Source organism: Canis lupus, chromosome 1, assembly GCF_048164855.1.
Source record: "Canis lupus baileyi chromosome 1, mCanLup2.hap1, whole genome shotgun sequence".
Taxonomy (NCBI): domain Eukaryota; kingdom Metazoa; phylum Chordata; class Mammalia; order Carnivora; family Canidae; genus Canis; species Canis lupus.
In genome coordinates, this window is record NC_132838.1 from 115,246,936 (window position 1) to 115,265,780 (window position 18,845).

Genomic DNA, 18,845 nt, shown 5'->3' on the forward strand with positions numbered 1-18,845 from the left:
GCTGGCACCAGGTGGAGGCTGTGCGGGTGGATCCTGGATCTGTTTTGTGAATGTAGAGATAACAGGATTTGCTGATGGGCTTGGTGTGTGTGTGTGTGTGTATGTGTGTGTGTATGTGTGTGTGTGTATGTGTGTGTGAGAAAGAAGAGAGCCAATGATTGATTGCACTTAGAACAAAATCTATTTTCTTTGTAATGTCCTACAAGTCTCTACACGATCTGGGTCCTTGCTCTCTCCCCAACCTTGTCTGTCCCCTCACTCACTCGGCTCCAGTCCCACCAGCTTTCTTACTGATCTTTGCACTTGTCAAAAGCTCACTCCCTTTCCCCTCCTGCCGCCTGGCTGGAACTTCTCAGGTCTCAGCTCAAATGTCACCTCCTCAGAGGAGCCACCGTATGGCATTCATAATTCTCTAAGATGATTTTTGTCTATTTATTTTCTCCTTTATCATCTGTCTTTCTCCATGAAAAGGTCAGCTCCTTGAGGGCAGCGACTTTGGTCACCGCTGTAGGCCACGGTGTCTAGAAGAGAGCCTGGCACCCGGCAGGCACTGAATAAGTGAACAAAGGCATTGATTAACCCCTGGGCTTGTTTACACGCCGGCTGACACCGCGGAGACACGCAGACCAGCAAGCATAGACAGGAATACACAACAGATCCTGGGGTCATCCACGTACCCTGGGGAGCCCCGGAGGCCGCGGCCCGCCTGCTCCCACCCCCGCGGCTCCCGGAGGACGGAGAGCCCGAGCTGGGAATGGAGCACCCTCAGGGAGGAGGAAAGGATGCTCTGGGACGAGCCAGCCCCGCCCTGTATCCTCAGCAGCCAATGGGCGCGCGGTCCTCCCGGCGCCCCCTGGGACGTGTAGTCCGGCCAGGGGCGCCCTCGGGCGCCGCCGCGCGCCCCTAGACTCCACGTCCCGTCGTGCGCCGGGAGGTGCGGGGATTGGCCGAGCCCCGCCCCCGGCCCGCCCCGCTCGGCTCGCGCCGCAGCCCCAAGAATGAATGAAATCGTAGCGCGCTGGGCGGCAGAGCGGGCGGCGCAGGCCGGGCTGGGCCCGCGCGCGGCGGCAGCAGCGCCCCGGGCCGGAGGCGGCCCAGCCGAGCGGGCCATGGCCACCGCCATTCAGAACCCGCTCAAGTCGTGAGTGTCCCCGCCGTCCACGTCCCTCCATCCCGCCCCCCACCCCCGGCCCTTCCCCCGCCCTCGCTGGGGAAGGGGACGCGGCGCGCGGGAGGTAGTTTAATGGGGGACCCCCGAGCGCGCCACCCCACCCTGGGGGACCCGCCGCCCCTCGTTGTCCCCTGGGGTTGGGGGCGGGAGCCCCTTCGGGGTCGCGGGGGCGTCTCTTCTTTGTCGCTGTCAGTGAAGGAATGTGGCGCGGGCTGGGGGGTGGCGGAGGCCGTTTCCCCACCCAGCGTGGGGGTAGGGGCTTCCCTCTCCTCCTCCCCCATCTCTCCTCCTCCGTGTCCCCGGGGGCGCCGGGAGCACGGACGCCGAAGTGCAGACCTCAGGCTCCGGGGTCCTCGCCACCCTCTCCCTCTCCCCAGAACACCTTCTCTTTCCCCCTCTTTCTCCGGGGCCCTCGGCCCGCGCGGCCGCGGGGTGGGCGCTGAGACGTCGGGGTCCTGACTCCCCCTCCTCCTCCCCCGGGTCTTCGGGACCTAGGAGCTCCGACGCCCAGTCAGCTCCGACCGTTCCTCCCTCTCCCCGCCCAGGGACGTCCAACGAGAGCATCTCTCACCCCGTGGGGACCGGATGCCTCGGGAGAGGAGGCTGGCAGCGCCCTCAGTCTCGGGGGATTCCCCCCCTTTCTCCCTGTCCGCGTCCCCGCTCCGAGCGCTGGCCTCCTCGCGGCCCGGTGGCTGGGCACCTGGACGCCCGGTTCAAGCCTGCCCTCTCCTCGCCACCCCTCGCTCTGGCCACCTCTCTCCCCTCTCTCTTTCCATCTCTCGCTCGCTCGCCCGCTCCCTCTTCGGGATCCCGGACTCCCGGGTCCCAGCGCTCCCCACCCCCTTTCCTCCGGCGGTGACAGCGGGCGCAGAGTGACAGGCGCGCGGCCGTTCCCGCCCTCCCTCCCCGGCGGGGAGCGCGGCGCTCCCCTCCCCCTCCGCCGGGGCTGGGGAGGAGGCGGAGGGCGAACGCCCGCGGCGCCGCACAAAGGGGCTGGGGCGACCTCCCCGCAGCCCCGCTCCCCCCAACCCCTGGCGCTCGCCGCCTTGACCTTGAGCGGCGCTGGCGGCTGGGGACGGGGAAGGGGCGGGGAGCGCCCCCACCCTCCCAGGGCTGGGGCTGACGGCTGACCCGAGGCCCCCAGCAGCGCCCGGCTGCCTGCGGGGGAGCTGGGGGCGCGGGGCGCGGGTTCACGGGCACGCGCCTACACGTGTGCCTCGGCTTTGCGCGGAGCCAGAGAGGCTGCGGGGCGTGTGTGGAGCTGGGGTCAGCGGGAGGAGGTGTGTGACGCCGACACCCTCCCGCGTCCCTCTCGCTCTGTCTTACACACAGACAGACGTGGCTCCTCTGAGGGACACCCTCAGACTGGCCGGGACAGGGCTCCTGTAGTTGGTGGCTCCACAGGCTTCCTGGCCTCCTCACTCTGACCCCAGGCCGGGCCCTGGAGGAGGCGGGAGGAAGCGCTGGGGCGGGAGGGCCGCCGCCTTCTTTGCCCTTCTTTGCTCTCCCGTGGAGCTGAGCTGTCCGCCGGGTCGAGGGTAGGATCCGGCTCCCGCAAGACTGTGGGAGCCAAATCCCCTTGGGAGGCTGGTGGGAGCGGGCCTAGGGGTTCTGACTGCCTGGTTCCAGACCTCATCTTGAGCTATTAATTCACCACCCCCCTCCGGAGCCTCAGTGTTACCATCTGAGTATTGGGGAATCATAACTGCCTATCACCTCCAGGGGCTGTCGTGATCTTTGTAAAGCGCTTGGTTCAGAGCCTGACCCTGACTAAGTGTACTGATTATTATTAGAAGTATCAATATTGATTTCTCTGTGGTCCTGTTTCCATATAGGGCATTGCGGGGGCCTGGAGGCCAGGATAAGGTTAGGGTGGGAGCGCCAGTGTGCCCTTCTTTGCTTTCATCCTCTGAGGGGTCTGCAGGGTTGAGGGAGGGCGGTGGGCTAGGAGGACCCCGTGGGCAGGGGAGTTCAAGTGTGGGAGACGGATCTGTGAAGGTGACCAGGGGCAAGGAAAGGGGGGAAGCGACAGCTCGGGTCGTGGGTCAGTCGTGCTGATGGACAGGGGCCTCCAGGGAGGTGACGGACTATTCTATGTTCAGGCCCCTAACCGAGCAAATTGATGTAAGGGTTCTGGGGTGGGGCAGGCGTGAGCTGGGGTGTCTGAGGCTGGAGGTGTGGGGAGCAGGTGTAATGTGTTGGGGGATCTGTGAGGGTGGTGGGAGGTGAGAGAGGAAGGTGCGAGGGCGGGCACTCTCTGAGCTGAGCTGATGGGCGGAGGGGTAGGGCTTACCAGGGGTGAGGTATGAGGTGGCCGGAATAGAGGCCTGGAGGCCAGAGTGAGCGTGGGGGTACCAGCATCCTTCACTTACTCCCCTTGCCCCCTACTCTCGGCCAGATGTGAAGCAGGGACCCACTGTGTCTTGTTGGGAGTGGGGAAGCGGGGAGGTCAAGGCCTTACCCTGGGGAGACTGGGGAGAGTTTGTGGAAGGGGGTCTAACACTAGGTGTGTGTGTGTGTGTGTGTGTGTGTGTGTGTGTGTGTAGAGGTGATAAGTTTGGAGGACCTTGAGGGCACCTCTCTCACCAGAGGGTAGGTGGAGGCATCAGGTGACAAAAGAGGTGAAGGCTAGTCTGCCTCTCTGGCTGCTGCAGAGCCCTCTGGTGGACAAGGACATTTGTGGGGGTTTTATCCATGAGGGGGCCCATACTGGAACACAAATTTTGGACCAGGGGGGTTCCGGTCCATGTTGGTGTGGCCTGCTGGGGCAGCTCGCTGTCTGGGGACTCCTTAGGGTACAGTCTGTGCTGGTGACAGAGGGAGAAAGAAGGAGGTGAAACTCACCTGGGTACAGATACCTAGATGAGTGAATCCTCTTAGCCCCACCGTCAAGCGCCACCAGGAGCTGAGGGCCCTGTGGTTTCACCTCCCTCTGCCTCAGATTTCTTATCTGGAAAATGAGCGTAAACATAGCATCACCTGGGAGGGTCATTATGAGAATCGTATGAGCTGCTGGCTGTTGAAGTACTTAGAATTGTGTCTGGCACCTGGTGGGTACCAGTATATTTTTATTTACTCATTCAACAAATACTTATTGAGCATCTATTATGGGCCAGGCATTATTCTTTCTGGTAGTGGTTGGCTAGCACCATTTTACACCTGACTTCATATCCGATCTCCTTGATGGAGTGGATTTACTGAACCTACTACCTGCCAGGTGCCTTTTATTTTATTCATCTATTTTTAAAGATTTTATTTATTTATGCATGAGAGACACACAGAGAGAGACAGAGGGGCCGAGGGAGAAGCAGGCTCCCTGCAAGGAGCTGGATGTGGGACTCAATCTTGGATCCCGGGATCACGCCCTGGGCCAAAGGCAGACGTTCAACTGCTTCGCCACGCTGGCATCTCCCCCCTGCCCACCCCGGGTACCTTTTAAAAACACTATATGGGGGGGCACCTGGGTGGCTCAATGGGTTAGGCCTCCGAATCAATCTCAATTCAGGTCTTGATTTCTCCGTGGTGAGTTTAAGCCCCGTGGTGGGCTCCCTGCTGGATGTGGAAAAACTAAAACTAAAAACACTCTATTTACTCATTTAATCCTTACAACAATCCAATGAGGTGTCATCCTCATCTTACAGGTGAGGAAACAGGCCCAGGAAAGTTAAGTCATTTGCCCAAGGCCACATGGCCACCGAGTTGCAGAGGCGGGATTCGAACCCGCCAGGTGCGGCTACAGCTCCTTACTGGCGACCGGCCTGCGGCAGGACGGGCTCGCCCGCGCGGGGTCACCGTGCCGGGGACAGCCCGGGGACCGGACAGGCCGGGCGCTGGGAGCCGGGAGGGCCTGGGGATGCGGGAGGGAGAGGTGTCGGTGAGGCGAGCGCAGGCGCGGGTGGGACGCCCGTGCGGGCCCCTCCAGGGTATCTCTAAGTCTCATGGCTTCGGAGTGTTCGTGTGAGTGTAAATGTATGTGAGTCTGTGAAGGCGTGGGAGGGAAGTGTGCGTGAGTCTGCGTGGGAGGCTGTGAGTATACGTGTGAATGTGTGTGTAAACTGCCGTAGGTGGGTGTGTGCGAGCCCAGGTGTGCCCGTGGGAGCGTGTGCCCGGGACGCTAGGGCGCGTGGGAGCGGGCGCGCGTGAGTGGCCGCGTGAGTGACCGCGCGCGCTCCCGGGGCCGCGCCCCTGCCCCCTGCCCCCTGCCCCCTGCCCCCTGCCCCCTGCCCCGCGGGGTCCCGCCCGGCCCCCGGCCCGGACTACCACTCCCAGCATGGCCCGGGCGGGCCCGCCCTGCCGTCCTGATTGGCTGTGGCCCCGGTGCTCCCGCCCCGCGGGAATGAATGGATGGGCGGCCTCAGCGCCCGCCCGAGCGCTGGGAGGACCGACCCGGCGGGGACCTGCTGGGGGCAGGACCCGGGGAGCAAGATGGCCACGGTCATCCCCGGCCCCCTGAGGTGCCGCGGGCCGGCGGGAGGCGGGAGAGGGCGCGCGGGCGGGTCTGCGCGGGCGCGCGCGTGTGTGTGTGCGTGTGTGGCGGCCGGGGGTGGGGCCGATGGGGTGTCTGGGGGGCTGTCACCGTGGGCCGTGCTGCGCGGGGGTGCGGATGTGTGTGATCGTGGGTCCCTGGCAAGAACGGGGTCCGATGCGCTGCTCCTGGAGGAGCGGAGGGTGTGGGGGACTCGGAGTCCTGTTCGGGTCCTCTTCGGGGGAAGGGGGGTCACGTCCCGCCCGGCGACCCCCGGGGTTGGGGAGAGACTGAAACGGTCTGGGGGTGCGGGAGGCTTGGGAAACTTGAGTGAAGTCCACACTACCTTTGTCTTGGCATGTGGAGTGCGTGTCACTTGTTTGTTTGTTTTTGATATGTGTGTGGATATGTGTTTAATTTATTTTAGTCTACACTAGGTATCTTTGGATATTTGGGTCTTTGAGTGTGCGTACATGTCCTTTGGAACTGTGCATCGCTTGTGTTCTGTGTCTGGATTTGTAGGCATGCATGTATTTGTACAGTTTTGTGTGAATATGGGTGGATTTGTCTGTTTCTGTGTTGTATCTTTGTGTGGATATGCGGTATTTTAGATGTTGGTTTCTATGTTGTGTATCTTTGTGATTGTGTGTGTGTCCTGTGTGAATCTGTGTGATTTCTTTGTATAGTTTGTCTGGATAGTGTGTGTGTGAGTGTGTGTGTGTAATTTGTTTGTGTTGTGTCTTTGGGTATATAAGTGCATGTGTGGGTAGTTTAACATTCTTCTCATAATATTTGTGTATCACTGTGTGTCTTTGGATGCGTGTATGTGTGTGTAGTGCTGTGTGTGTGATCTCTGCACATTGTGTGTCTTTGTGCGGGTGCTTTGTTTATGTTGTGTGTCTTTGGATATGTGAGGTGTATTCGTGCATGGATATATGTGGGATGTGTCTGTTTCTACACTATGGGACGGCGATGTTTGTATTTTCTCAGTAGATATTTGTGTGTGCACATATGTGAGGTTTGTCTGTTTCTCCTTTGTGAGTTTTGGGATATGTCTCTCTTTGTGTGTGAATCCTGTGTGGTTTGGTTGTGTTGTGTATTTTGACGCGTGCCTGTAGGGATGGGTCCTGGTGTATTTTTGTCCGTCTCTGTATGGTGTGTATCTATCTGCCTGTTGGCTCCAGGCCTGCTTGGGCCCTGGGCTGGGGGCGCCTGAGTCCCGGAGGCACAGGGGGGAGAGGGGAGGTTGGGAGAGTAGGCCCACCCACTCCCGAGGGGCGCGCCGAGGGGGGCTGCTGGGCCACCTGGCGCTCGCGCCCTTGCTGACAGCCACTCGCCCGCTCGCTCGCCCCCTCGCAGCCTAGGCGAGGACTTCTACCGCGAGGCCATTGAGCACTGCCGCAGCTACAACGCGCGCCTGTGCGCCGAGCGCAGCCTGCGCCTGCCCTTCCTCGACTCGCAGACCGGCGTGGCCCAGAACAACTGCTACATCTGGATGGAAAAGACCCACCGCGGCCCTGGTACCGGCCCGGAGGGTGGGGGCGGGGCGGGGCGGCGGCTTTGCGGGCCGCCTTCCCCTTGTTCTCACGGCCCCTCGCGCTTCTCACTCCAGGTTTGGCCCCCGGACAGATCTACACGTACCCGGCGCGCTGTTGGAGAAAGAAACGGAGACTCAACATCCTGGAGGACCCCAGACTGCGGCCCTGCGAGTACAAGATCGGTGGGTGGAGCTTCATCCTGGGCCTGGGGGGGACCCCATCAGTGCCCCCAGCACCCGCTCATGCGTGTGTGGTGAGGCCCTTGCAGGTCTGAGCATTTGCCTTTATTTCCCTCCCAGCGCTTGTCTGCAGGTGTGCGTCTGGTGTAGTCCAGACGTTCTCCAGTTCCCCCCGAGTGACTGGGCTTTGGACTGGGCTGTATCTTCTCCTCCGGCCCAGGTGTATTCGTGGGCAGAGTGGTATCTGTTTCGTGTGTGCCTGGGTGTACCTTCCCTGGCGAGCTGGGATGGATCAGGGTCCCGCTGGCTTTCTTCCTATGGGTGCCTCCTATGTGTGTCTGGATGTGTCCGGGTGTCTTTCCATCCGTAGGGGAGCATATCAAAGTGTCTGTGTCTCTTTCTAGGTGTTTTCAAGAGTACTAGAGGGGCTATTTAGTCTTGTGTGTGTCTGGTCTAGCAGGGTATCCTGAGTGTGTCTGGGTGTATCAGGGCGTCTGGGTGTCTCTTCCTTTGAGTGTCCAGATGCTTTGGGATGTCTGGGAGAAGCCCTTCGTGGCTGGAGTATTACGTATATTTCTGCCCACGTGTGCTCGTCTGGCCAGAGTGTTGGGCTTTATGACCTTTTGACTGTGACCAGTAGTGTCACAGTCGCTGGCTCTTTCTCTTCTCCTGTCCGGGTGTATCCAAGGGTCTGTGTGGGTCCAGGTGTATTGAAGTGTCCATCTGGACACTATGTGTCCATCTGTGTCTTTCTGGGTGTGTCTGTTTGCCTCAGAGGGACTGTGTCCCTCCCCCTTGTGTATCCATCTGAGTGATTCCCTCTAGGTATGTCTGTCTCGCTCTCGTGTGTGTCCAGGTGTATGGCAGGGTCTGGCTGCGTCTTCCTCATGTGGATCTAGGTTGAGCTGATGGTTTAATGTCCCTTTCTGATTGTCTCCGGGTGTATCCAAGGGCTTGGATGAGTTTCCTCCGCGTGTCTGGGTGTATCTCTTCCTTTGTGTGTCTGGCTGCCTCAAGATGATCTGTACTTTCCATGTGTGCCCTGTTTGAGTGTCTGTAGCTCTCCATATGCATCCAGGTGTAAGTGAGGGTCTGGCTGTGTCTCCTTCTGAGTGTGTCTGAGTGGATCTGAGGGTCTGGCTGTGTCTTTCTCAGGGTCTCGGCATCCTTCCCAGTATGTATGATTGAGTCTTTGAGTCTTGTTGCCGGTCGAGTGTGGGAAAGCCTCTGTCCTGAAGCAAAGGGCATGGTTCCCTGACCCGGGCTGTTTGAGGAATCCTCCAGGGACAACATACCCCCCTGACCCCACCCTTGTCTGCAGACTGTGAGGCACCCCTGAAGAAGGAGGGCGGCCTCCCAGAAGGGCCAGTCCTTGAGGCGCTACTGTGTGCGGAGACAGGGGAGAAGAAGATTGAGTTGAAGGAGGAGGAGACCATTATGGACTGCCAGGTGGGACCACCCCTCAGGGGCCTGAGCTGCCTTCTCATCCCTGCCACCCGCCCTGGCACATCCTGTTCCTGCTCTGCAGTCTCCCCGGGCCTTGGGGCACCCTGGATCTCCATCCTCCCACACCCTGTCTCTTTTTAGAAGCCCCTCTTGACTTGCCCTCCTCCCCCCCATCTCCAGCGGTGTCCAGAACTTCCCCAGAGCAGGACAGCATCCCCCCCATTTTCTTGACCTCGATCCCCCTTCTCCTGGTGCCCAGAAACAGCAGCTGCTGGAGTTTCCACATGATCTTGAGGTGGAAGACTTGGAGGATGACATTCCCAGGAGGAAGAACAGGGCCAAAGGAAAGGTATTACCTCTCAACTTTTCTCCATCGCCCCACCCCTCCGTGGCAGAGCCAGTGTACTGGGCACACACAATGGTCCGGCCTTGCCCCAGTTTGACCCTATTTAATCCCCAGAGAAGCCTGACGGGGTGGGGGTGGGAAGGGGGTTCGTAGAGGATCTTATACCCATTTTACAGATGAGCAAACCGAGGCTCAGATATCATTATACCGTTTGCAAAACAGAGATTGTCCAGTGGCTGAGAGCCGCCTTATACCCACGCTACACGCGAGGAAGCTGAACCTCTCGGTGGAGGCCCACAGTTAGGAAGTGGCAGAGCTGCGGGTCACCTTTCAGGCCCACGAGGTGAAAGCCCTTCCGGTTCCCTCCGTTTCTTGGCCGCTCACCCCCCCCTTCCCCCGCAGGCATACGGCATCGGGGGTCTCCGGAAACGCCAGGACACCGCTTCCCTCGAGGACCGAGACAAGCCGTATGTCTGTGATAGTGAGTCCTTCTGAAGAGGGGGAGAGAGAGAGTGGGGCCTAGAGACCTCCCCCCTGCTGGCCCCCTCCCTCCTGTTCTAGAGCCCGGTGGGCGGGGCGCTCAGGCCTCTGGCAGAGGGGGGAGGTGTGACCCCGAGGCCAGGGTGGAGGCCGCCCAGGGTGGAGGCCGCCCGGCTGGGAGGGCTGACCCGCCCCCCTCCCTGCTCGCCCTCCAGTCTGTGGGAAACGGTATAAGAACCGGCCAGGGCTCAGCTACCACTACACCCACACCCACCTGGCTGAGGAGGAGGGGGAGGAGAACGCGGAGCGCCACGCCCTGCCCTTCCACCGGAAAAACAACCATAAACGTGAGCAGGCAGGCGGGCTGTGGGGTAGTGAGGGACCCGGGGAGTGGGGGCTGAGGAGCCGGGGAGGGAGGGGGCACATTAGACATTTCTGGAAAATCTCCAGCTCAGCGGTCCCCTCCCCCCACCGACCAAGGGGATGCTGGCTCTGGGGTTGCCATGGCAACCAACCATCTCTCCCTCTCGCTCCCGGCCGGGCATAATATTTCTGGGTCTGATTTATTGTTTCAATTAGAGCTTGGGGAGGGGGGTGATAGATGACTCCCCTCCCTCCCTGCCTCCCTCTCTCCCTTCTCCGCGAAGCTTTGGCTGAGGGGCAGGGTCTGTGGCCTGGGAGCCCTTGGCGCCTGCCCATGCCAATCCCGTGCCAGCCCTGACAGCCGAGGGGTGGGGGAGGGCTTGGGGAGGCTCTGCCGGTGGAGGGACTGTCTTCCCACCCATCTCTTGGTGGGAGAGGGCAGTCTCTTCATCCCGTCCCCTCTACACACCCGGGCACCTCCGTGTTCAGGATTTTTCTTGTGAATGTCCGTCTGTTTCCATATCAGATCTTGGCGAGTGGCGTCCCCAGTTTTTATCTAGTCGGGCGCTTAGCTGGCACTGGTTGTCTGGTAGAAGTGTGTATGAATGGGGAAGCAGGGGGCTCTTCCTAAAGCTGTTATTTGCAATTTTACCTAATAAAGAGGATGTGTGGGTTGTCCTCAGAGAGTCTGGGGCTCCTGATGAGAGTTATTTGGGTCCCCAGTTCTGTTCTGCTACTGGCCGCAGCTCAGGGGAGCTACTCTGTCTCCTTACCTCCCTCCGGGCCTGGAAAAAGGGGTCCACCCTTGGGGCTGAGGCTGGGGGCAGGGTGGAGCCTTGCCTGTGGTGAGAGTCCCTCTCTCTGTCCCCCCAACCCCAGAGTTTTACAAAGAATTGGCCTGGGTCCCTGAGGCACAGAGGAAACACACAGGTAGGGATGCCTCCCTCTGCCCCTATTTCCCCAGCAGCCTCTGACTAGGTGTCCCTGGCTGCCTGTGGCAACCCCTGCCTGCTGTCTTTCAGCCAAGAAGGCACCTGATGGCACTGTCATCCCCAACGGCTACTGTGACTTCTGTCTGGGTGGCTCCAAGAAGACTGGGTGTCCCGAGGACCTCATCTCCTGTGCTGACTGTGGGCGATCAGGTGATACCCCCACCCGAGGTTGCCGGGGGCCTGGGTGGAGGGCACACCAGGAATCTAGATCTGGAGGATGGGAGGTGGAGAGGCGCGGCCTGGTGGGGGGAACCCAGGGGTGGCGCAACGGATTCCACTGCTGAGGACTGTGGGAAACCCAGAGGGGTCAGAGAGGCTCTGGGATGTGGTTGTCATGGCATTGGTGGTGGTGGCCTGTGCTTATCATGGCACGAGGAGTGGTGAAGGATGGTTGCCCCGGCATCGTGGGGAGTGGACTGTGATAATGAGTCATGGATGGCCACTGTCGGGGTCCTGTGGATAACCGACGGCGCTTGCCGTGGACTTGTGGTTAATAGAATGTGGTTTCCCAGGGTGGACTTGTAGGTAATAGACTGTGGTTGTCTCAGCACAGTGGGTAATGAATTGTGGTTGTCATGGTATTACGGGTAGTGCGATGTGGTTGTCATGGCGACTGGGTAGCTGTTGTGGCACCGGGGTAGTGGCCAACGGGGGGGTCTCTGCGCTGGGGTAGCGGGACGGCCAGCGGGTTGGCATCGCACGGTATTGTCACAAGCAGTTTGGCGGCCAGGGTATCCCGGGTAATGGGGCTCGGGCTGCAGGGAACCCAGGGTGTGGGGCCCCCCTGTGCCAGGCAGTTGCCATGGCATCGCGGCTGGGAGAACGTGGTTGCCACGTTACTGTGGTTAACGGAACCTGTTGGCCATTCTGCTGTGGGTAATGGAATGCGGCTGCCTCAGCACAGTGGTTAACAGAATGTGGCTGCCCGGGTGTTGTGGGTGGTAGAAAGTGGTTGCCACAGCACTGTGGGTAATGGAATGCGGTTGCCATGGTGTTCCGGGGAGCAGAATGTGGTTACCATGGTGGCTGGGTAGGGGCCGGGTGGCCGCGGCAGCAGCGCGGCGGCCCGGGCACCGCGAGGGGGGGGTCAGGCCCAGCCTCAGAGCCGGGCTGGCGTGGGGGCCGGGCCGTCTCCTCCCCGGGCTCAGCGGCCACCGCGGGGGAGGGGGCACGATGGCCCCTAACCGCATCCCTGCCCCTCGGCCCCCAGGACACCCCTCATGTTTACAGTTTACGGTGAACATGACGGCAGCCGTGCGGACCTACCGCTGGCAGTGCATCGAGTGCAAGTCCTGCAGCCTGTGTGGTACCTCGGAGAATGACGTGAGTGGCCGCCCGCCCCGCCCGGACACGCCCCCGGGACACGCCCCGCCCCGCCCCGCCCCGGGACACGCCCCCAGGTGACCTGCCCGCCCCGCCCCTCGGCCCGCCGGGGCGCCTCAGGCCGCTCCCTGGAGCCCCTCCCCGGGGAGCAGCGGTAACCTGTTCTGTCATTATTGTTAGTGTCCGTTAACGGGCCGGGCCCTTAGGGCTCCTCATGTCCCTGCCTCCTCCCAACCACCCTCTGAGGTAGGTGCCCTGTTCCCACTTCACAGAGAAGAAACCCAGCTCAGGGAGGGGAAATGACTTGCCCGAGGTCACCCGTCTAGGAAATTAGTAGAGCTGGGACCCGAACCCACATCCAGTGCTTCCAGAGCTGGTATCAGACCACCTGGGTGTCATTTTAAGTGTTCCGCAGACTCTGTCAAACCCAGACGACACACTGCAAACGGACAGACCACAGGGGTGTTCAGCTTGGCCAAGCCGGGTTCTGCAAAGATCCCGTGATGCAAAGACCTTCTCGGAGCCCCTTCTCGTGGGAGGGACCAACCTTCCCCAGCCCCTCTGACCTACCCCTGCCCCAGCCCCCCCACCCCGGTTTCTGGTGCCCGTGCCCCCAGGGTGCCAGCTGGGCGGGTCTCACCCCCCAGGACCAGCTGCTGTTTTGTGACGACTGCGATCGGGGTTACCACATGTACTGCCTGAGTCCTCCCATGGCGGAGCCCCCGGAAGGTGAGAGAAGAGGTGGGCACCACACGGGCGTGGGCAGGTCGAAAGGCGGGCTTCCTGCTGGAGAAGACCAGGCACTGTGTGTCTGCTGGTTGGGAGGGAGTTGGGCCAGCCCTTCCAGGACCTGGGCCTAACCCCCTGTCCTCCCCCACAGGGAGCTGGAGTTGTCACCTCTGTCTTCGGCACCTGAAAGAAAAGGCCTCTGCCTACATCACCCTCACCTAGGCCTGGCTCTGGCTCACCTGGACCTCTGGGGTGGTGCTGACCCATCTGCCTCTCCGAGCTCCTCCACACCCTCCCCGCCCTCAGTGCCCCACCGTGGGAGGGGGAGAGGGGGAGCCCGAGAGGGGGCTGGGCCCCCCCTTCCCTCTGTGCAAGTGGAATGTTTGCCCTGTGGGTTGGTGGGCCTAGCAGGGCTCCTCTCCCTTCCTCCCTCCTTCCCCATCCCTTGGCAAATGGGCACCAGGGGCTTCTGCTCCCCTCAAAGCCATACCCCGCCTCTGGGCGGGCATGAGGGGCGGCAGATGCCAGCCCGGGGCACGGACACAGCGTTTTTCTAAAGAAAAAGTCAAAAAGTTAAAAAAAAAAAAAAGAAATTAATATATACAAAGAGTCCTCTAAGGCCTGGCCGGGTGGAGGGGGCACTGCTGAGCATCCACTGGGCACCAGTCTATGCGGCTTCCTGCCGAGCAGCCCCGCCCCCCGGTTTCCGGAGTTGCAGCTGTCCCGCCTCCGCACCCAAAGTGGGCACCATTCCCCCGTGAGCCCGGGCAGGTGGGTGTGGTGTCCACCCTCGCCCCGCCCTGGTGCCCACCGTGGATACTGCATGACGTGAACCATGGTTTTGAACTCCGCTCCCGCTCCCTCCCCGAGCGCCCCGCCCTGCCCGCTCCGTGCCCGCCGTGGCCGAGGTCGGGCCGCCGTGGCGGTGTGGGGGGGGCACCCCCCAGGCTGGTGGGCGTCGGCTGGGGGGGCCAGGCGGGCCCCCGCCCAGCGCCTGCTGGAATGAGAAGCACAGACTCTGCACCGGACTGGTTTTTCCTCCTTCCCCTGCTCCAGTTCCCCACCGGCCAGGCCGGGCTGCCCCCTGCCACCCTCGCTGGCCATTTTGGGGGTAGCGAGGGGGCGTGGTTGTTTCTCGTGGTTGTGTGTGTTTGTTGTTCGGGTTAAAAAAAAGGGAAATTGAGACTGCAAGTGGGGGAGGTGGTGGGCTTGGGGGGTCTCCCCCGATCCACGCATGCCCCCCCTTGTACACGAGTCTCCTTTATTGCCTGCCTCTGCTGTGAATTAACTTGTTCTGTGTATTAAACTGGGCCTGACCCCTCTGCCCGCGACCGCCTCGTTATGCGGGCTGGATTGGGGGGCATCGCCAGGAAGGGGAGACGGGGGCCTCGTGGAGGGAGAGCTGACCGAGGTTAACAGCTGGAGCCGGCCCGACCTCCATCTCCCTCCAACTCCCCCCCCACCCCGCCTTTCCCTGGCTTTGTCCCAGCTCCTCCCAGCCTCGCCGGAAAGGAGAAGGGGGATGGGGTGGAGGGGGCTCCCGCCCAGCCAGCTGTGGTTGCCCTGGCAACGGGCTGCTGCAGCTGCAGCGATCGGCAGCGAGGGGGGAGGCGGGGGCTGGGGCCTGGGGGGAAGGGATGGGAGGATGAAGGGGCCGCCCTCCCGGGCTAGGGGAGGGGGCAGGGTGCCAGGAGCACCTCCTGTAATCCCCCGACCTCACCTGGGGTCCCCCGTCCCAGGGATGCTGGGAGGGAGGCAGATTTGGGTGAGGCGGGATGAGGAGAGAACCAGGACACCGAGAGATCAGCAGAGAGACACACATTTATAGAGAATCGGAACAAGAGCAGGAGAGGGAAGAAATAGATCTGGAGAGAGGTAGATGAGCGAGCCACGGGGGGGGGGGGGGGCGAGAGAAGAGATGGAGATTCAGTGGGAGAGGAAATAATAGTAAGAAAAAATAGCAGACACACCAGGGAGAGACAGGAGGAGGAGGTAGAGAGTGATCTGGAGAAGCAGGAGAGCCGATGAGGGGAGGCAGAGAACCAGGCACATACATTAGGAGAGAAGAGGGGAGGCACACTGGGCAGCGACAGGCAGGATCCAGGGACGGCAGAGTCCCAGGACGCTGGCACAGAGATGAGGCTTCAGGGGGGAGGACAAAGCATTTAGGGGACAATAGAGAAATGTGGAGAGAGCCGAAGGTATGGAGGGATTCGGAGGTTGGCCGGGGACAGAGCCAGGGGTGATGGGCGCCAGAGGGAGGCTGGGGGAGGGTCCGAGAGGGCGCCGGCGGGGATACGGGATGTGGCCGAGGAAGTCGAAAAGTGGGGCAAGATGGGGAAGGGACCAGCAGGGCACAGTGTGGGTGCGAGCGGCGGGGCGTTGGACGTCGGTGTGTGTCACAGGCGCCAGGAGAGGATGTGAGAACATCTTGTTCCACCGTTCCCATGCTGGTGGGGGGAGGGCGCACGGGGAGAGGATGGGGCCTCAAGGAGGGCGGGGACTGGAAGAGTGTCTGGAACACTCTAGAATTTTTAGGAGATGTGGAAATAGCTGGTCCACCTCCTCTGGAAAAAGGATATATACCCGTTTTGGAAAGAGATTTTTTTGGGGGGGGGGCGGGGAGGGGAGAGGCTGAGTCAGAGAAGCATCAGGTTTTTAGCTCAGAGATGGAAGACCCAATGACAGGTGAGGGGGTGAGGTGTAGCCACCTGGCGGCCCCGTCACGAGGCTGGCTGCTCCTCGGTCCGGACTTCCCGCAGGAGGCCAGACCTTGGATTTCACGTGCGGTTGGTTCTGAGGTTCCGAAAACCAGTCGGACCGTGATCCCCAGGTCACGCTGCGAGGCCTTCCTGAGGGCAGGGGCCGGGCCGGGCCCAGGGCCGAGGTTAGGGGCGCCCCCGCCTCGCTGTGCGCCCCGAGGGCCTGGAGGCAGGGCCTGGTCTGCACCCGAAACCGCCCACCCGACGGGCAGGGGAGGCCTCCTCCCATCGAGGGCGGGACATGCAAATGAGCCGGCGCCGGGAGGGCGTGGCCCGGGAGGCCGCCGGGGGAGGCAGGGGGCCCTTGGCGCCGAGCCCCCCGCCGAGAACCGATTCCGCGAGCTGGAGGGCCCGCCGCCTGTGCAACCTCCAGATTTCCCAAAGTTTGACCACTGATTCCCAAACCGGCACCCTCCGTGGGCCTGCTCTGGCTTTCTGGCCGCCAGAAAGGACTTCCTCGGTGCCATCTCTCTCTTTCCAACTTGAGGACTTTCTACCCTCTGAGTGTTGAATTTCTGTCGTTTGGGTTTCAAGGAAAGGGAGTTTGCAAGGCTGGTGCTTAGGGAAGTGTGTGTGTGTGTGTGTGTGTGTGATGCGTTTGGGACAAGGGGGATGATGCTGGACCACACCCTCCCATCAGTGACTCCAGGCAGCTGCCCAGCTAGTGAACACAGAAGCCATTTCTATGAAACATTTATTTCCTTTGAAACCTCCAGAAACATGCCAGAAAATTTCAAGACAGGGATAGGGGAAAAAAAAAAAAAAGACAATGGAGAATAAAAAAAATCCAAACGAAACAAATCAACATATGAAAAAACCCCTATCTTCAAACCTTCAGATAGAACACCAACCTCAAATTAAATAGTTTTGCAGAGATCCTTAAAAAATAACAGAAAACAAAGCCAAAAAATCATAATTTACACTTGTCAATGTACATGATTAGGTCCCCAAAAACGATTCGAATGATCTGAAGATGTGAGGAGAACTTAAAAAAGGGGGGGGGGCAGCCTCCAGGTTAGGGTCTGAGGGAAGGGCACCTCGTGGTCCTGGAGAACCCTTCCAGAGAGGGGGTGGGGAAGAGGGGCGGAGAGATCACAGTAGTTGGCCAGGGCTGAGGATCACACAGGCCCCACTTTGCGGCCCTCCTCTCACTCCACGGGGGAGGGACAGGCGATGGCAGGTCTGAGGGCTTCCTGCGGGACTGCAGTGCTGCTGGGGTCAGAGGTTGATGGCAGGGAGACAAGAGTGCCCTTTGCTCTTGCCCCTGCCAGCCCAGCCTGGCACCTTCCCGTCCAGCCTGGCACCTGAGTGCCTGTGTCCCGTGCGGTCCCCACAGCCCCCTTCCCTGAGGTTTCTGGCCCCCAAGAGAAAGCGGTGGGGTCTCTGGACAAGGGCTGGGCCACCTGGTGCTGGCTTCCAGCCCAGAGAGTGCTGCTTGGAGCGGGGCTAGCCGCCCCCCCTCGGCCTGCTGCCTCCCCAAATGGGAAAGCCCACCGGCCTGCCCACCCTGACTTTACCCCTTGGAGTCCTCCCACTGAGTCCCAGCCCATGGGGGGACACGCCTCGATCCTCAGCGTGAGGTTGGGGGGGATCCACAGATCGTGGCCATACAAGCCTTGTTCTGGCGCAACTCTACATGAAAAAATAAATATATATATATATATATATCTTTTTTTTTTAAAGGAAAAAAAGAAACTCTTGTTTCCTGGGTGAACAGCGTAGTACCACTCTGGCTTGGCTGACTGGCAAGCTCCCCCTTATTGCCTTTAGAGAAGCAGCGTCTAGTGGGGGCTCACAGCAAAGCACTCCCCGGGGAACACAGTGAGGGTGTCCGATGTCCGCTTGGTTGAGAAGGGAAACCACCACCAGAGAGGAGATGAAGGCTGTCTTCTGGCCAGCCCTGACCCCGGCCGTGGAGCCCCTCCTGGTGCCCGGGAGAGGCCCTGGCTGTGCGGTTGGAGCTGGTGGGGCTGGGGGAGGGGAGAGATGAGGCTTTGCCGCCTGGGCCAGGGCAGGAGCTGGAAGGGGGGTGGCCCAGGCACTGTGGCCTCTGGTGGTGAGGGGCTGATAGAAAAAAAGACTTGTATAAACGGTCCCGAGTGTGCAAATAGAGTTTCCCCTCAAAGATGCTGCCTCTGGATGCTGGGGTTTCCTCTCTCCATCCTGGGGTCTCAAGAAAAGAATATTCTAAGAAAGTGCTCCTGGCTGCTTTTTGGAAGAATAAGGTCGGAAGGGGTTAATGTTCGTGCTTTTCTGGAGCTAGTGCACCGGGAGTGAGAGCCCTGGCCCTTTCCACACAGGCCCTCCTCTCTCTAGGGGCCTGGGGGGAGCGCGGGCCAGTTTCACACTGGTTTTTCATGCAGGGGGCTTGGCCCCACAAGCCCAAACTCTGTTGTCCGCGGTGAAGAAACCTGGTTTGTGGACTCCTGGAGCTGCGGGGTTTGGAGATGCACTCCTGCCCTCCCTCTGCCCCTCCTACAGCTTCTGAGGGCTTGGTCCTCGGAAGAGGCTAGACGGGCCGCCTGGGGCCTGGTGTGGGCGTGGTCCAGTTCCCAGGGACCAGAGATGGGCGGTTCCGAGGGGCCCTGCGACCGCACCAGCTTGTGGGGCTGTAGGTCCCAGCAGACCGCAGCTCCCAGCCCGGTGAGGCCCACTGCTGGCCGGTGGCCGCGTCCGCAAGGAGGGCAGTGGGGCCCTGGCTGGGTTGTCTTGGTCACACCTGCACGGGCAGGCAGTGAGCTTTGGGGGCCGGGAGAGCAGGAGCCCCCAGCTGGCCCGCGCAGGGGCTGGGGGGCTGCTCCGCGTCACAGCTCCTTCTTCTCCCTGCAGAAGATCTCCGCGAACTTGCGCAGCTGCTCGCTGGCGGCCTGCGACTCCTCCTGCAGGCGCTGGTTGTTCTGTCGCAGGCTGGCCACCTCGGACTGCAGCACGGCCTTGTCCTGCTTCTCCTGCGGGGCGGGGCCGGCGTCAGCGGGCGGGCGGCCGAGGCCTCCTGAGCCAGCGGCCAGGGTTCAAATCCCAGCTCTGCTGCTCTGCAGCTAGGTGACGCTG

At 61.1% G+C, this 18,845-nt stretch overlaps 2 protein-coding genes across 25 annotated transcripts in view; one reads left to right on the forward strand and one right to left on the reverse strand.

Moving 5' to 3' along the window:
- Positions 1-1,010: 1,010 nt before the first annotated feature.
- Positions 1,011-14,354, forward strand: DPF1 (double PHD fingers 1). 19 transcript variants are annotated; one of them, XR_012008668.1, is made up of 12 exons: positions 1,012-1,141; positions 6,996-7,156; positions 7,249-7,356; positions 8,675-8,802; positions 9,059-9,148; positions 9,548-9,626; positions 9,841-9,972; positions 10,868-10,918; positions 11,011-11,130; positions 12,211-12,303; positions 12,951-13,032; positions 13,184-13,242. XR_012008668.1 is itself a non-coding variant. In XM_072779452.1 (12 exons), the coding sequence occupies exons 1-12, from the start codon at positions 1,110-1,112 to the stop codon at positions 13,252-13,254; spliced, it is 1,209 nt and encodes a 402-aa protein (XP_072635553.1). In that variant the 5' UTR covers positions 1,012-1,109; the 3' UTR covers positions 13,255-14,354. The 19 variants fall into 19 exon arrangements, 15 of the variants coding, with proteins under 15 accessions (XP_072635615.1, XP_072635553.1, XP_072635562.1 ...); XR_012008672.1 differs by having other exon boundaries at positions 12,951-13,044; positions 13,184-13,216; XR_012008674.1 differs by having other exon boundaries at positions 12,921-13,032; positions 13,184-13,212.
- Positions 14,355-16,471: 2,117 nt separating this feature from the next.
- SIPA1L3 (signal induced proliferation associated 1 like 3) overlaps positions 16,472-18,845 on the reverse strand; it is a 235,052-nt gene continuing 232,678 nt past the window's right edge. For all 6 annotated transcript variants that reach the window (XM_072779651.1, XM_072779621.1, XM_072779648.1 and 3 more), the window contains one exon: positions 16,472-18,742. In XM_072779651.1, the coding sequence (XP_072635752.1) occupies positions 18,599-18,742 (144 nt within the window). In that variant the 3' untranslated portion in view covers positions 16,472-18,598. The remainder of the gene's footprint in view (positions 18,743-18,845) is intronic.

Coding starts and splice junctions, on each gene's coding strand:
- DPF1 (XM_072779484.1), top strand. CDS start 5,516: ATGGGCGGCCTCAGCGCCCGCCCGAGCGCTGGGAGGACCGACCCGGCG. Junction 9,149..9,547: donor AGAACAGGGCCAAAGGAAAG/GTATTACCTCTC, acceptor CTTCCCCCGCAG/GCATACGGCATCGGGGGTCT. Junction 10,919..11,010: donor GGCACAGAGGAAACACACAG/GTAGGGATGCCT, acceptor GCTGTCTTTCAG/CCAAGAAGGCACCTGATGGC.